The sequence below is a fragment of the Sordaria macrospora genome, chromosome 6 (assembly GCF_033870435.1).
Source record: "Sordaria macrospora chromosome 6, complete sequence".
NCBI classification, from domain to species: domain Eukaryota; kingdom Fungi; phylum Ascomycota; class Sordariomycetes; order Sordariales; family Sordariaceae; genus Sordaria; species Sordaria macrospora.
The window spans coordinates 2,004,291-2,019,556 of record NC_089376.1 but is presented as its reverse complement, the minus strand read 5'-3'; the positions used below and the strand labels follow the sequence as shown (position 1 = coordinate 2,019,556).

At 51.5% G+C, this 15,266-nt stretch overlaps 6 protein-coding genes across 6 annotated transcripts; 4 read left to right on the top strand and 2 right to left on the bottom strand.

Annotated features, from left to right (window-relative positions):
• Nucleotides 1-807: 807 nt before the first annotated feature.
• On the top strand, nt 808-1,803 carry SMAC4_04924 (uncharacterized protein; the record flags this gene model as incomplete). The annotated part of the gene is made up of 1 exon (XM_003347568.1): nt 808-1,803. The coding sequence occupies one exon, from the start codon at nt 808-810 to the stop codon at nt 1,801-1,803; it is 996 nt and encodes a 331-aa protein (XP_003347616.1).
• A 1,776-nt stretch (nt 1,804-3,579) lies between these two features.
• On the top strand, nt 3,580-5,035 carry SMAC4_04923 (uncharacterized protein; the record flags this gene model as incomplete). Its single annotated transcript, XM_003347567.2, has 2 exons — nt 3,580-3,762; nt 3,815-5,035. The coding sequence occupies 2 exons, from the start codon at nt 3,580-3,582 to the stop codon at nt 5,033-5,035; spliced, it is 1,404 nt and encodes a 467-aa protein (XP_003347615.2).
• A 1,240-nt stretch (nt 5,036-6,275) lies between these two features.
• Nucleotides 6,276-7,602, top strand: SMAC4_06438 (uncharacterized protein). Its single transcript, XM_003344735.2, has 2 exons — nt 6,276-6,422; nt 6,514-7,602. The coding sequence occupies exons 1-2, from the start codon at nt 6,398-6,400 to the stop codon at nt 7,554-7,556; spliced, it is 1,068 nt and encodes a 355-aa protein (XP_003344783.1). The 5' UTR covers nt 6,276-6,397; the 3' UTR covers nt 7,557-7,602.
• Nucleotides 7,603-7,620: 18 nt separating this feature from the next.
• On the bottom strand, nt 7,621-9,340 carry SMAC4_06437 (uncharacterized protein). Its single transcript, XM_024655835.2, has 2 exons — nt 8,575-9,340; nt 7,621-8,490 (listed from the first exon to the last, which is right to left on the bottom strand). The coding sequence occupies exons 1-2, from the start codon at nt 9,038-9,040 to the stop codon at nt 7,880-7,882; spliced, it is 1,077 nt and encodes a 358-aa protein (XP_024511659.2). The 5' UTR covers nt 9,041-9,340; the 3' UTR covers nt 7,621-7,879.
• A 1,050-nt stretch (nt 9,341-10,390) lies between these two features.
• Nucleotides 10,391-12,042, top strand: SMAC4_06436 (uncharacterized protein). Its single transcript, XM_003344733.2, has one exon. The coding sequence runs from the start codon at nt 10,538-10,540 to the stop codon at nt 11,813-11,815; it is 1,278 nt and encodes a 425-aa protein (XP_003344781.1). The 5' UTR covers nt 10,391-10,537; the 3' UTR covers nt 11,816-12,042.
• Nucleotides 12,043-12,052: 10 nt separating this feature from the next.
• Nucleotides 12,053-13,799, bottom strand: SMAC4_06435 (uncharacterized protein; the record flags this gene model as incomplete). Its single annotated transcript, XM_024655834.2, has 7 exons — nt 13,406-13,799; nt 13,265-13,338; nt 13,114-13,209; nt 13,017-13,058; nt 12,847-12,951; nt 12,147-12,779; nt 12,053-12,086 (listed from the first exon to the last, which is right to left on the bottom strand). The coding sequence occupies exons 1-7, from the start codon at nt 13,496-13,498 to the stop codon at nt 12,053-12,055; spliced, it is 1,077 nt and encodes a 358-aa protein (XP_024511658.2). The 5' UTR covers nt 13,499-13,799.
• Nucleotides 13,800-15,266: the final 1,467 nt, after the last annotated feature.

Sequence of the window (15,266 nt, the reverse complement as noted above, 5' to 3'; positions counted from 1 at the left end):
CCCACGGAATTCCCGTCGCCATGGATTTCCAGAAGCCTCGTGTGCGGGTTGTTCCATGTTGCATTTCATGATGCTTTCTCACCCTCACCCATGCTGTACCACCCCGGCATTTCCTTCTAGGGACCATCCTGCCAATATATCTTACGTGCTTGTCATACAAGCTGAAGCCGAACCAACGTACGGCGTATGTCGTTGAAGTTTGGTATTGAGGGTGCATGATAGGTACTACCTACCTGCCTACCTATGGTGCATGCCAAACCGCAGTCAACGAGATGTTGTTTCGCAACGACAGCAAACACTCGACACCGAAGGAGGTCAAAATGAAAACATATGGCTTTTGTTTTACATGGCAAACATTCGCGGAGTTAGCGACATACAATGGGTCATCTCCTCTTATGAGGTTTCACTTCCGCTGTTGGATAACGTCGAGACGAAGCTTCTGAGACGGCGCCTTCCATCTTCAAGTTTCAAAGCTCCATAAACCCTAACCCCGAGCGAGAGCTAGCTTGTTGCATCATGATGATCATGTCCGACCGTCAAAAGGGCTCTCGGGGCTTTATCTTGGAACGATTGTCCTTTGTTAGATGATTGGACAATTCCAAGAGCTCCATTGTAATGATGGGCCATGTGATAGCTTGAAGGTGGCCACCTTGGCGACGGACTGGCGGATCTCTTCTTGGACGATAAACCCTTCAGATTTACCTAGACAAATTAAACTCCTGTTCAATTATTCCTGGCTGTTCGAATCGATCAACTTACCTTTCATCACTTTGTCTGAGGGGAAAACATCACTCAGCCACCGACACAATGGCGCTGTTCACCCAATTCGCAAGTCTCCCTCCTGAACTCCAAGACCTAGTCTGGGACCACGCAGCCGCGCTCTCGCCATGCCTTCACTTCCTCCAGAAGCTCCCAGACACCGACTGGATAGACTGGGACATGCATCTCGTCCCAGACCGACACCAATCCGCCGACCTGAACCTGCGAAATCTTTCACTCACCTGCCACGACGCCCGCTCCGCTGTGATCCGCCACATCCGGGCCATCGAGCATAAGACACTTGTGCCCATGCCTAGATATGGCAGCCCGCCTGCGCCAATGACCAACCTGACCCTCGACCTGGCCACCGACCTCGTCTGCTTCGGAGGAGCGGATGCTGGAGCAAAGGAAACCATGGCGGCGGCGGACTGGGCTGATTTCGAACACATCGTTTTCACGGGCGCCCGCCAGTTCGCGGTCAGGTATTTTCGACCTGGGTGGAACGTGTGGGGGAATTCGGATGACGACGAGGGGGTCGGACTGAGCCTTGAGGAGTTGCAGGCTATGTGGAGGCATGAGTGTAAGCACTGGACACATGTTGGGGTCGCGGGCGGGCCAGAACCTGACGGGCCCGATGGCGATGAGGAATTGAGGAGGAATTTGGAAATCCAGTATCCCGACTCTGACCCGCCGTTTTGCGCGCGGTGCGTGGCCAATCTGATAAGGAGGTTTGAGAAGCTGGAGGAGTTTTGGCTTATTGTTGATCCGGACTTCCTGGACATGGTGGGCGCGGCGGAGGATAGAAAGGGTGATGAAACCAGACTCAAACAGCTTATGGCCGAGGATGGGAAAGGGACTGAAATGCCGGCCACTGAACCAACAAAGCACCGGATTTTTCACTCGTACAGCCGAACATATGTCAGCCTGGACAACCATGGCTCGAGAAGTGAGCTGAGAGGGCCGATGAGGGCTTTGCAGGCCATAAGAGACAACTTGGTTCGTCTGCCATCCCTCGGTCCCCCGTCTGCTTTCAAGTTGATGTGAAGAACAAGCAGCTAACATTTCCTCAGGAAGTAGCATCGATGCTGTCCGCCTCTAGGCCGGAGTGGACGAACAAGGTTCGGTATGGATTGCTGTCGTGGCGAGAGGACCGGAATACAGAGTGAAGAGGATTACTTCCATGCTGCCGGTTGTACCTCGTTGAGATGTCCCGAGGGTATCTTGGCCGCATCGTCGTCGTCAATTTCCTGGAACCGTATATCTCACCCATCTAGAGAAACTCAAAGGGTCGGTCTTTGGAAGTGATGGCATTTCCTGATGTTGGAAATCTCGACTGCCCGCGGCTCCTCGCTGCTTGATGTCATGTCATCGTGAGAAGAACTTGTCGTCACGGTGCATTGCAGCGCATCTCGGCGTTATCTGAGACCCGGTGGAAGTGCGGGACGGACCCGCAAAACTGCTCGGATCAATCGATAATCCATGATTAGACTGGGGGTCGGGTTTTCTGAGGATATCGTGACATATGTTGGTGGCTGTCGGTTGACTGAAATCGAGGAGATTGAGGAGATGAAGAGTTCAAGTCGGGAATGGGGGAGGAGTTCGGGAAGAACATGTGCCGACGGTCTCAGGAGCGTCTCATAACCCTGGCTCTGATCGAAAGCGGGCTAGTGAGGTGCTAACAGTGGCTGACAGGGCTTGCAGGGATCTGATGGCGCTGTCCCTTCCCCCTAACTGGCATGCCCTGACGCCGAAGCGAGAAACATCCGAACCAAAATCCAACCTCATGGAACATCATCTCCTGCATCTTCATCTTCGCCCACCGAGGTCACCATCCGTACAACCTCATATCATCCAATACGAGCGCTTGAATTTTAAGTTTATTCTAAATGCCTGCATGTTGACAGATCTTTGCCACTGGGTGTCCCTACGCTAACAAGAGGAAACACCAGGATCAAGATCCGGACGTTCATCGACCACAAGCTTGCTCTCCGCTGATGATGAAACCTCACTCCTGTCATCGGGAAGATGCCCAGTTTTAAGCCCGGGCGCCAGCTGTTACACCGGCTCACTATCAAGCCTCGGTAAACTTTAAGACAACCTAAGTTTTCCAGGAAGGCTTCTCCTTGAAACTTCCTGAGCTGCTACCTTTCAAGATGGTAAAGGTATGAGGAATGAGCAGTGAGCAATGTCTCGGGGCATGCCATGAACATGGAGGCATCAACACCCGCGTTTCAAGATCTCCAAGATCCGCCAAGTGTCAGGCCCAGACCGCCGGCAATATCTACCAATGTCCAGGTGAATCTCAGCATGGACCCAGAGTCCACCAGGCTGATGAGATGCTGTTCTGTTTACCGCCCATGAAGTTTGGGCAGGGGATTTCCCCTTGCCCAACCACAAACACTTGACACAGGGACAGCAATGCCTTGTCTGAGATGGGACGCCGTCAACAACTCTTCTCGTGGTCTGTTGTGTGCCTGTATGATCGCCATCAAGGGCAACCCATCAGATGGACTTTGACCCTGGATCCAGATCGCCTGGAGGTAGTGTTTGTTTCTATATAACTTGACTGTCCTCTCGTAAACACCACCACCTTCTCTTTTCTCATCATCATTCAGCTTCACTCTCTTCTTTCGGGTCTTCGGTCTCTACAGTTCTGGCAACTATTTCGTTCTTCTCACTCTTTCAGCAATACTACTACTCTTTCACTTGACTTCTATACAACCGCTAGCCGGTCTTTGCTTCCTCCATTTCCAGCACTCTTGCATACTCCAAATTACCTCCAGTTTTACCACCCGTCAGATCAGAAAAAGCTCGATCATCATGTACTCCAAGCTCGCCCTTACCGCCCTTCTTCTGGCCACTGCCGAAGCTCGTTTCGGACAAGAGCAGTCTGTTGCCCAGATTATATCCTCTCTGAGCAACTTTGGTAGCCCCGGTGTTGCTCCCACCCTTGCCGGTTCCACTCCCGGTGTCCTTCTCGCCGGTGCCAACGCTTGTGACAAGGTCAGTACATCTAAAACTTGCATATATCGTTCCTCACTAACACCCTCTCTAGCTCACCCTCGCCGACAGAATTGTTTCCGAGCTCGGTAATGACAAGGCCGTCATTGATGCTGCCAAGAAGCTTGTCGCCGCTGAGAAGAACTTCAACCCCTTTGCTGTCTCTATCCCTTCCATCTGCTCCGACCCCGCTCTCCCGGCCACCAAGGAGCTCAGGGGTATTGTTCCCCTTGTTGACCCTGATGTGGCTGGCGCTGATGTTGCGAATGCCGCTTCGGCCAAGTCTCTCACCACTCCGTTCAACGCCGATGGATTAAGTGTTGCGGATATTATGGCTGCCAATGGCTTCACCAACTTCACTGCCCAGAGCGCCAGCGGCTCTACCACCGCGCCTTCTGCTGACAACAACAACAACAACAACAACAACAACAACAACAACAACAACAACAACAACAACAACAACAACAACAACAACAACAACAACAACAACAACAACAACAACGGTAACAACAACGGTAACAACGGCAACACTGGTGCCGTTACCTCCGCTGTTACTTCCGCTGCTCCTGCTGCCACCAGTGCTGCCTCCAAGGTCAGGTGCGGCAAGGTCAGAACTCTGACCACCATTGTCCAGCCTGCTGCTACCTCCGCCGTTGCCGATGTCAACAACGGTAACAACAACAACGGGAACAACGGGAACAACGGGAACAACGGGAACAACGGGAACAACGGGAACAACGGGAACAACGGGAACAACGGGAACAACGGGAACAACGGGAACAACGGGAACAACGGGAACAACGGGAACAACGGGAACAACGGGAACAACGGGAACAACGGGAACAACGGGAACAACGGGAACAACAACAACAACAACAACAACAACAACAACAACAATGGCGGTAACAACGGCAACGGCAATGCCAACACCGGAAACAACGGCGTCCAAAAGTCCACCCTCGCCGGCGCTGACTTCGGTCTCTGCGTGCCCACCATGAGCTTCGTCGGCGGCCGCGCCAACCGCAAGGCCACCGAATTCACCTTCCAGGCCAAGGACGCGCTCGTTGCCAAGGGCCAGCAGGAGGCGCTCAACCCCAACATCATCACCAACCGCATCTGCGACCAGCTGACCAACGTCTGCCAGGCCAACGCAGCGGCCAAGACGGCCTGCTTGGACGCCAAGGTCCAGATCCAGGCTCTGGGAACGAGGGACGCTGCTACTGCGGAGAAGTGGAATGAGCTCTTGGGCTTTGCTGGGACTGATGTTTCTCAGTAAGTAAGCACCTCAGTCGGGTGGTGCTTGAGAATTAGGAGGTCTGGAGATGATATATATTGTCCGTAGGTGACGTGAGAGAGATGATAGGAGGGTTTGGTGCTTGCATTGCTTAGTATAGGGACTCGCCTATGAATGCATGTTAATATTTTGGAGCTGAACACTGTTTGAGTGTTGTATTGTGTCGCATGCATTAGTGATATTCACGTCCCTAGTACTATAGGTACTATCCTTCCTCCACTACCAAAGTCGTCCAGCCCTATCTTATAGCCGCTTCAATGAGAAACTCAACTCTTATCCCCTTGATACAGTGAGTCTTTCACCTATCGGAATCTTACCAATCGGCCTCATCGTCCATGTCTGATGCCCATAGCGTCAGACCCAGACCAGACCATTGCGAACCCCTTGATGTTGTCGAAATTAGGGGTGCATCAGACGGAAGAAGATACCGAAAGAAGTGTCTACTAATGCAACCTCGGCGTTGCACCGTCGTACATATATATCCCTTCGGGTTCGGGAGCTTCCGGTGGGGTAAGCACCATAAGTATTTTAGGGTTTCCTCCATAACAACGGAAGGAGAGAAGAAGTTGCATGATGATCAAGTTTGAAAAGAGCTCCCTTCTTATTCTTTTCGGCAAGTGTCCCTGGTTGTGATGGGATGAACCTCCAATTCGGTGTGGGGCAAAGGACCTTTTGAATGGGGGTAGTCCCTTTGATGCCAAGGAAGCCAATGACAGCATCGAAAGAAACATATTCGGGATTCCGGGGTGTCGGGAGTCGGCGGCAAACCGGAAATGGTTCCGGCGCATGGAATTGGCTGCCTTTCCCATGAAATACACAGTTCGGAGACTTCTTTTAAACCCAACACATGGCATCCCGGTTTAAATCCATTAAATCCATTAAATCCAGCAGAGAACGTGGGTTCCCAGTTCCACGCTACCCAAACTCGCAAAGATGAATTGGTCATCAACCGATCGCCGAGTTTTCCACGGTGTGGTTGTTGTTGAATGGGTTACAAATCTCCCCCAACTGCTAGGCACCACCCCTCTCCCCTCTTGCCTCGTTCGTCCCGCCCGCGACATGTTGGGGATCGGATGTTCCCTTGCCTTCGATGACGCTATTGAAAGTCCCCATGTTTAGCCGTTTTCTTGGGTTTCGGGGGTACATTATAAATCAAAGTGACCACCGCCCACCTTGATGGCTCGGCTTCTTATACGACCCCGATCACTGTCGAAATATCATTACCTACCTCCTACGAAGCGTCTTCCTTAACCACCACTACAGACTTGCTCATTCACCTGACTAAGCTCAAACTACGCAAACCACGAACAAAGAGACACACAGTTTAAACACACATCAGTCAAAATGAAGGAAGCTATCGTAGGAGACGGTAAGCCTCTCAGCTCTTCAACAATCAAACCCCTCCAATGGAACAAACCAACTAACCTAACGCTCTTCCCCCCCCCCCCCCCCCCTTTCAGGACCCAAAGTCCAAATCATCGACTCCCCCAAGCCCACCCCCAACGACGACCAAGTCCTCATCCGCGTCGTCGTCTCCGGGTGTAACCCAAAGGACTGGAAGCTCCCCGGCCTGATGCCCGACAAGCCACCCCTCAACCAAGGCGACGACATCGCCGGTATCGTCGAAGCCGTCGGCTCCAACGTATGGGAGTTCAAGCCCGGCGACCGCGTCGCCGCCTTCCACGAGATGCAGGCGCCCCACGGCTCCTGGGCTGAGTACGCCGTCGCCTGGCAACACACGACCTTCCACATCCCCAAGGAAACCACCTTCGAGGAGGCCGCGGCGCTGCCGCTGGCTGCCATGACTGCCGCCGTTGGCTTGTTCTCCCGTCTGGGACTGCCGGAGCCGTGGGCCAAGTCCGTGAGCGACGAGGAGCGCGAGAACACCCCGCTAGTTATCTACGGCGCGTCGAGCGCCGTGGGGTATTACGCTCTGCAGATGGCGAAGAGGAGTAACATCCACCCGCTGATTTGCATCGCCGGGCGGGCGGGCAGCGAGCGGATCGCGCCGCTTTTGGACCAGGCCAAGGGCGATGTGCTGCTTGATTACCGCGAGGGTGAAAAGGCGGTTGTGGAGGGCATCAAGAAGGCGTTGAACGGCAGGCCGCTGCTGCACGCTTTTGACGCGGTGTCGGAGAAGGGAACGCCGGAGCACCTCGCGCAGGTGCTGAGCCAGCCGGTGAAGAAGGGGGATAAGGAGGTGAGGGCCAAAGCGACGTTTGTGCTGTTTGGCAAGATGGGCGTGCCGGACTATGTGGACCAGAGCATGACTATGGTTGGTAGCGTGCACCAGGATGAGAAGGACTTTGGGTATGTGTGGTATAGGTATATTGCGAGGGGCTTGCAGAAGGGGTGGTTTAAGGGGCAGAGGACCGAGGTGTTGCCCGGAGGACTGGCGGGCGTGCAAGAGGGTTTGGAGAGGTTGAGGGATGGAAAGGCGAGTGCTATGAAGTATGTTTATCGGATTAAGGAGACGGAAGGGGTTGAGAGGAGCGATGAGTGAAGAAAAAGGTAGAGCCCTGTTAAGCCACTTGTAGATATGTGTTGAATAAACCAATATTCCACATCGTGCATCCGTCACCCCTTGACAACATCTGCATGTCATCAAGTGAGGACACTGATGAAGCAAAGTTTTCGGGTAAACCTGAGCGTTTAATGTCTGATAAAACAAAATCATGGAGATGTTAGCGCCTTGGACAAATAAGAGGGGTGAAAACTACGGTGTGCATATCCAGCAACCGAGCTCATCTGAGAGCCGAACATGCCTGAAGTCTGAACCATCCACCCCTTCCTTCCCCTTTCAAGCATTTAACATTTTTCTCTCTATCAAGCCCTAATAAACTCCCAAACTGTCCCCTCCACCTCCTGCAAACCTCTCGTCTCTCTCATTGCGAACTCCCTCCGATCCTTCAAGAACTGAATCTTGTGTAACTTCCACCAATGCTGCATCATCAGATACCACCCTTCTTTCTCGCCCGGCGCCGGCCTTACAGCCATCCACTCCCACTCGTTATGCTTGTACGCCGTCGCAAAGATTTTCCTGCCCCCGATATCATGCTCCAAAAAGGTTCCCGAGGCTTTGTTGCGGAAGCCGAGCCACCCAGAGGTCTCGATGCAGTGCCAGTACCAGGCACATTGGCCTTTGGTTACACATGGAGGCACAGCTACTACGGCTCGGTCGGGTTTGTCGCTGATGCTGATAAGATCCGAATCCGGTACGTGAGCCAGACCCAGCTTCCCGTCGGTTAAAGTCAAAGCTCGACCGGTGGAGGATTCGAGGAGGATAAAGGTTTGGTCGGGAAGTGGGGTTGCGTAGCGGGTGTAGCGTGAGGGAGGTGACGGCTTGGGGTTCGAATTTTGTGCCCCATGAGGCGATGAGGGAGCACTCTCGTTTACGGGCGTGGACGTTGATAAGCGGGTGTGGGTGGCTGTTGGCACTGGGGAAAGGATGGTTAACGGCGGGAATTCGTGGTCATGTACCTCATCGGCGTTATGAGGGTGGGAATCGACGGAGGACCTACTGGGAGATGATGATAGAAAGCGTAAATAAGCGAAAAAGGCGAGAAGAAGGCCGACAAAAATTAAGATATGGCAGACGAGCTTCTTGAATGTGGGAGAGGTAGATGAGGAGGAGTCGCTTGGGCTCTGAGGAAGCGAAGACTTTGATTCTTCTTCTCTTCCTTTTCCCTTTTCTCTTATACGTTCGCTGCTGTCGAGTTTGACTCCTCCTCCTCCTCCTCCTCCTCCTCCTCCTCCTCCTCCTCCTCCTCCTTCTCCTCCTCCTTTCTCACCAGCCAAGGTCTCACTCGTCTGGCTGGTATGCATTTTCAGGTTTCCCGCGCTCAAGGTGTTGCTAGCCCTCATCGTACTAGCTTGGTCTCGATTCCGGTTGGTGATAATCTGCCGTTCAATCTCATCGCGGTACAAAGATATCCATTGAGCCAGAGAATCATCAACATGTTCATGACGATGATAAGAAGAGTCCATTCCATGTCGCACCGAGTTGCTGGTCTGTAGGTTTACCCCTTCAGTGGCAACGGTACGGGCATCTGATGATGTCGGAGTTAGACAGTCGCTGTTGGTGCTGGTGGTGGTCCTTTCGGTGCGTGAGGAATAGGGAATGCTGATGTCTGATTGGGCATCATCGTTGCCGTTGTCGGAGTTGGCGTTGTGGAGGTTTTAAGGTCATGTTGCAGCTTTCTGGATAATTATCCGGGTTGTAGGTAGGCTGTTATCCTAAGTGGATGACTTGACGAGATTGTGCATCGATTTGTCGTTAAATGTTGTGCTTAACCGACGAAGAATTGGAGCTTGGGTTTAAGGTAGGATTGTGTATATAACAAACACCCACCATATGGACGTCGATCCTTGTCTAAGGCGGGGGTTGGGCTTTGGGCCAAACAGCTTCTCAGGGCGGCTGCTGCACCGAACTAACTGCATGTACGTGTAAATTCGGGATTGGCCGCAGACTAGGTGTGGCTTTTGCTCTCGTTTGTTATTTTTATCTTTTTTTATTGGAACTTTGGAAACCAACGAATACAGGCCGATCGGATTGGCCGCCCTGGATTTCGGGTTAACGTGTGGACCTGGCGGTTGTAGGGAGACGAAGTATACAGAGACTTCAAACGAACGTTAAGTGTGACGGCGCCGTTCCGGCCATGCCACCATGCCTCTACCTATGCCTACGAAGGTAGTCGTGAAAGGTGTCATGGAAGTAGGAGGAACGTAGTGACAAGGGAAGTTTTGGCGTTAAGACGGGTGCGGCGCGACTTAAAACAGAAGTGAAAGAAAAAGACGGCTTTTGGCAAGATTCGGACCCATCAACTAGTATGTAAAAGGGTTGGTGAGAGTTAGTGCACTAACAGAAAATGGTCAGTAAAATGGAAGGTCGTGTTAAGTGTTCAACACCAAGCGGTTCTACGACCAATATATCTACAAAGTACAAACCACATCTGCATTCGCGACCAACAACACCAGATAATCCTATCAACAAAGGATCATGATTATCTTCCAAGTCAATTCACATTTCCCGCGTCACTTTTTAGGCCTAGGTTTTTGCATCACGTATTCCCAGGTCGCTTGAACTCCGCCCCTCTATTAACCGCCGCCGCCCGGCCCACACCTAGTCAGTGACCAATCCCGAATTTCCAGCGATTACTTACATGCAGAAAAGGTGTAGCAGCCAGTCGGCCTAAGAAAGCTGTTTGGGCCCGTATCCGTACCACTAAAGCCCAACCCGCCTTGGACAAGGATCGTAGGATCGACGTCTAATGAATGCGGATATTGGTAGGACTCATATATCAACCTGACCTGCTCGTCATCGTAGCTTTTGCACTACACTAGAACCGGAACCTCAATCATTTCACTTCCTCTAGCATTACACGTGGGAAATGAATCTCAGCTCAATCCAAACAACAACAACTTGGGTTACATATTCACACTCATAATACCCACCCCAGAGAGAGAGTCCTACGTCAGTCCAACATGATCTCAAACCCACCACCACCAACAAACCGCGAACACATTCCCGCCGGTCAGAACGCCAACTCCAACAACATGAATAACTCCAACACCTCTGAGAACATGAACAACGAAGACGATAATGACGACGCCCAATCAGACATCAGCATCCCTTACTCCTCCCTCACCGAAAGCACCACCAGTTTGAGTACCAGCAGCTTTCTCACTCCCACCGTCTCATCATCAGATGCCGATACCGTTGAAGGAGGAGGCGATCTTCATACTATCAACTCGGTCCTGCAACCCGATGAACAGATTGACGAGTCTCTAGCGCAATGGAGAAGCTTGTATCGCGATCAGATTGAGCGGCAAATTATCGAAAACCGAAACCGAGACAGAGACGAAAATGGGACGACGACGACCGCCAGTAATATCTTGAGCTTGAGCGCTGGGAACTTGCGGTTACATACCAGCCAGATGGGCACGAGTACAAATATGACTGGGGAAGGAGGAGGAGAAGGAAGAGGAGGAGCTAGGCTTAACGGAAGCCTTCCATCCCGATCTCTCAGTCCCTCGACGACTATCAGCACCCCCAGCGCTTCCCAGGCTCACGAAGCCGACGGTGACACCGACCACGAATTCCCACCGTTAACCATTCTTACCCCCGCGCCCACAGACATAGCGAGTGTCACGCGATCTTCGACGCCCACACCAGCGGCGTCAAATTACGAAAGTGCTCCATCATCTCCCTCCGGCGGAACTCAAAAGTCAAGACCACCATCCTCGCGCTACACCCGCCACGCCGCCCCCCTCCCAGGCCAAACGTTTATCCTTCTCGAAGCCTCCACCGGCCGAGCGCTGACTTTGATAGACGGGAACTTGCGGCTCGTTCACGTTCCGGATCCGGATTTGATCAGTATTACTGACAACTCCAATTCCAATTCCAACTCTAATACCTCCTCTTCTGATATCAGCGTGCCTCCATGTGTCGCAAAAGGCCAATGTAACTGGCACTGGCACTGCGTCGAGACCGCTGGGTGGTTAGGGTTCCGCAACGCGGCTTCGGGAACCTTTTTGGGCCACGATATGTGGCAGAATATTATTGCGAGGGTGTACAAGCATAACGGGTGGGAGTGGATTGCTGTGAGGCCGGCGCCTGGTGGGCCGGAAGGAAAGGGGTGGTATTTGATGGTGACGCATTGGGAAAGGTTGTATAAGATCAAGTTCTTGGAGCAGCAGGGAGGCGCTCTTGTGGCGATGGATTCGGTGGACGGGACGGTTTGGGAGTTTGTTGGGGTTTGAGTTGATTTAAGGCATCGTGATCACTCGCGCCTGTGGTTTTCGGAGACTCTTTCTTGGGAGGGTAAGACTATCGCCTTGGCTGGTATGTGGCTGACGATTCGCGAATATTGTGGGAAATGTGTTTTGACAAATGTCTCGTTTGGGCGCCTCTCACGCTATCACGGAGGTTGAAGTCAAGGTACACATACCACTTGTTTCATTTTGGGACCACTCGGAAACAGACTGATATCTTTCTGCCTAAGCATATGGCTTCTGCGTCCAGACTGACTTCCTGTAAAAGATTATGAGTTAACTTGTCGGCGGTGTTTCAAATCGTTTCATCAGTACTTACAGAGGAAAATAAGCATGCAACTGGGGGTTCTTGACAGCCGCCCTCATCCTCTCTAATAAGAGCTGGATCTCAGCATCATGCCACCCCAAAACCATCTTACAAATGTAAGTAGCAAATCCTTCTAGACCAGTCTCGATTGAAAGAAGGTTGAACAGCCCGATCTCCTTTTGAAGCTTGTTCTTCGGCCAGCCTCCAATGGGTAACTTGACCTGGTGAGTGTGGATTTTCTCCGTAAAGCCAGCATCTCGCAGCCATCCTTTCCACTGTTCCGTGATTCTCCACGTACGACCTGTTGCCTCTCCGGTCTCGTAGAATATGCTGGCCCAATCATGATAGACGCAATCCTCAGGTAATTCACCCTCGTTAGCACGGACAGGAAGCGCAACCTCTCGCTGTTCAAACCACCCCCCAGGCTTCAGAGCGCGAATAATCTCCTTGTAGAGTTTTGGCCAATCTTGGATGGAGCCGATGAGCGAGCCGATGTGTATGTAGTCAAACTCGTTTTCTGCAAAGGTCCATTCGAGTTCACAGTTGTCAATTTCGAATCTACAGTTAGGGCTGACCCAGCGTGGTTGAATCGGGGAGATGTCAGTGCCGGTGACTTGGGCGCCCGGGAACTGCTCTGCAAAATCACTGATAAGTTGAGGTTTGTCAGTATCAAACAGCGAAGGCAACCGAGAAACGAAAAGGAATAACACACAGGCACCAGATGCCAGTCCCGCATCCGACGTCCAACACTCTTTGGGGGTTTTCTAAGGGCGCAAGAAACAGCTGATTGTCGTAAGCGAGACACATCATATGGTGACTAAAAGCGGGTTAGAGCCAAGCTGGATGGAGGTACTGCGGCCAGTATCATGAAGAGGAACATACGCCATATCCAAGTATTCATTTTGTGTGTCGTCGTTCGGTGCCCTTGAAAGTGTGTTAGTTCCCGTATGTCTTATTACGCTGAGGAGAACGGTTGTACCAGTAATAGGCACCATCATAGTTGTGATACGACCGGCCGTTTATCTGACGGTATTCTTGAATCGCTCTGTTCAAAGAGGCAGTGATCGAGCGATAGCTAACATTTGATCAACTTCAACGTTCAGATGTAAAAGTCAGACGGTGGTGCATACTCGCCATCTTCGAACCCAGGGTCAGATCTTTCGTCGATATTATCGACCTCAAAAATAGGACCGATATTATTATTCTCGACCTTGATCTTAGCACCTGGATGTTGTACATATTGTATGTATTCACATCATTGGATTGCTTACTGGTATTATATGCTGCTGGAATGGCTCTTGTAGGTGCTCTAGTACAGACACTGATATGGACGACCCAACTTGGGGCTCCGTTGCTGTCGTCATCGTAGCAGGTCGTTCCAGCTGTAGTGTTTGGGTAGAACCCCTTAGGAGAAAGGAGCTTGAAAGATGTGATAAATTGTTCGAAGTCACCGCCAAAATTGTGCATCAAGCTAAGGGGGGTCTTGATAGAACCACAAGAGGAGCCTGGAGTGTCTAGCGTGTTCGATGACTGGAAGATTTTCGATTCAAAAATGCCCAAAGCGAGAGAGACTTGGCGTGAATCCTATGGAATTCATTGAGTGAGGGGGAACTGGTGTGGGAATCTCATTCTGACCGCCTTTACCACTGTTGCTGTTTCTGTCAAATATTTGTCGATTCGAAAAGCCATTAGACTAATTGATGGGGTAGGACGGTGAACGACTTGGCCGACCATAACAATCTCAAGCTAACGGCACAAGGCATGACCGGCGAGACCGGGTGCGTTCCGCGGTATATTCCCCGGTGCAGCCCTAAGCGTGTATTGTCGAACGGGTGCATGACCCACTGAAACAACCCGTTTCTTGCCGGAGTCGGTACCTTGATCGGGAATGTCACCGTTGAGTAGTCGTGAAGCTATTCCGATGCAACGGGAGAAACAAAGAAAAAAGGGGACTGGGTGGCGTATTGAATGCAGGATTGACAATGCAATGGTGCATTTGGCTTTTGAAGGGGGTTCTCCCAGTTCATCTCCCGGTGATCCGATGAAGTGTTGGTTGGTTGTCGATAGAGGTATGTAAGTCAACCTTCCACTGACTGCGACCGTTGCGGCGTCAATCATCACCTCGGTGTCGGACGAACAGATCCTCCAATTTGACTAGGCTCTGCTACCGCTCCTGCCGTCCCCGGCCGTCGCTGCCCATGTCTTTGCACCTTCCTTTCCCATTCAACTTCTGCACTGTTGTCAAAATGGAAGAAGGCACGACTGTTTTCTGCGGCGCCGGAACCGTTCACTTGACTGGAAGGAGTGCTCATGGAGATCCTCCATGGCGTCACCAGTCAATATATATTACGAAAGACACCCTAAATCTCAAATTCATGTTGGGAAGGTGGCTGCCGATATGATGCCAGGTGGATGACGCAGACCGAAATCTCTACACAGATTAGCCGGAGACGATGTACGAAGGAGAGAGGGAGAAAAAAAAAAAAAAAAAAAAAAGAAAAAGGAAAACACAAAGCTTCGCATGGACTGACCAATGTGTGAGCAGTGTTTGGTACTCTATCTTGCCAATTGGCTCTTCTCAAAGGACAAGCTGATGGTCTGGTATCAACCCTTTTCCCAGCACTCCTTATTCAGTCGAGTCCCCAGCTAATCCACGCATCTACAGTACTCCTATTCTTGGATTCTTGCATAGCATGCAGTCGAATACTAGCTTTTTTAGCCGAAAAAGTATTATCCAAGATGGTGGTCAGCGAACTTCGAGTTTTGAGGCTCTCTCCCTCTGTTATATAATCCGGTCGCCCGGCTCATGGGTATTGGGGGGAAGCACGGATAAAGACATTCTCTATATGTCCCCTCTTTCTTCATTTGTTGCCTCGGCTGTTCAGCCGATGGCACGAGTTGGACAGAAATGAATTAACTTCCAGGAAGGGGAATCAAGGAAGATTACTCAGTCGACCCTTGATGAAGCTGGCGAGCTGAGGCCCATACCTTGGATAATCACCCTCTTTCGAGAAGATGTCCTTCGGCAATTCTTTTGCGGCGACTGTTCCACCAGCATGGTTGAGTCCCGCGGAAATTTCCCGACAAGAAGCTACTTAAAAGACGTCTATATCATCAGCAGCCCATGCCATA

Coding starts and splice junctions, on each gene's coding strand:
- SMAC4_06438 (XM_003344735.2), top strand. CDS start 6,398: ATGAAGGAAGCTATCGTAGGAGACG. Junction 6,423..6,513: donor GGAAGCTATCGTAGGAGACG/GTAAGCCTCTCA, acceptor CCCCCCTTTCAG/GACCCAAAGTCCAAATCATC.
- SMAC4_06437 (XM_024655835.2), bottom strand. CDS start 9,040: ATGGACTCTTCTTATCATCGTCATGAACATGTTGATGATTCTCTGGCT. Junction 8,491..8,574: donor CTTTCTATCATCATCTCCCA/GTAGGTCCTCCG, acceptor TCCTTTCCCCAG/TGCCAACAGCCACCCACACC.
- SMAC4_06436 (XM_003344733.2), top strand. CDS start 10,538: ATGATCTCAAACCCACCACCACCAACAAACCGCGAACACATTCCCGCC.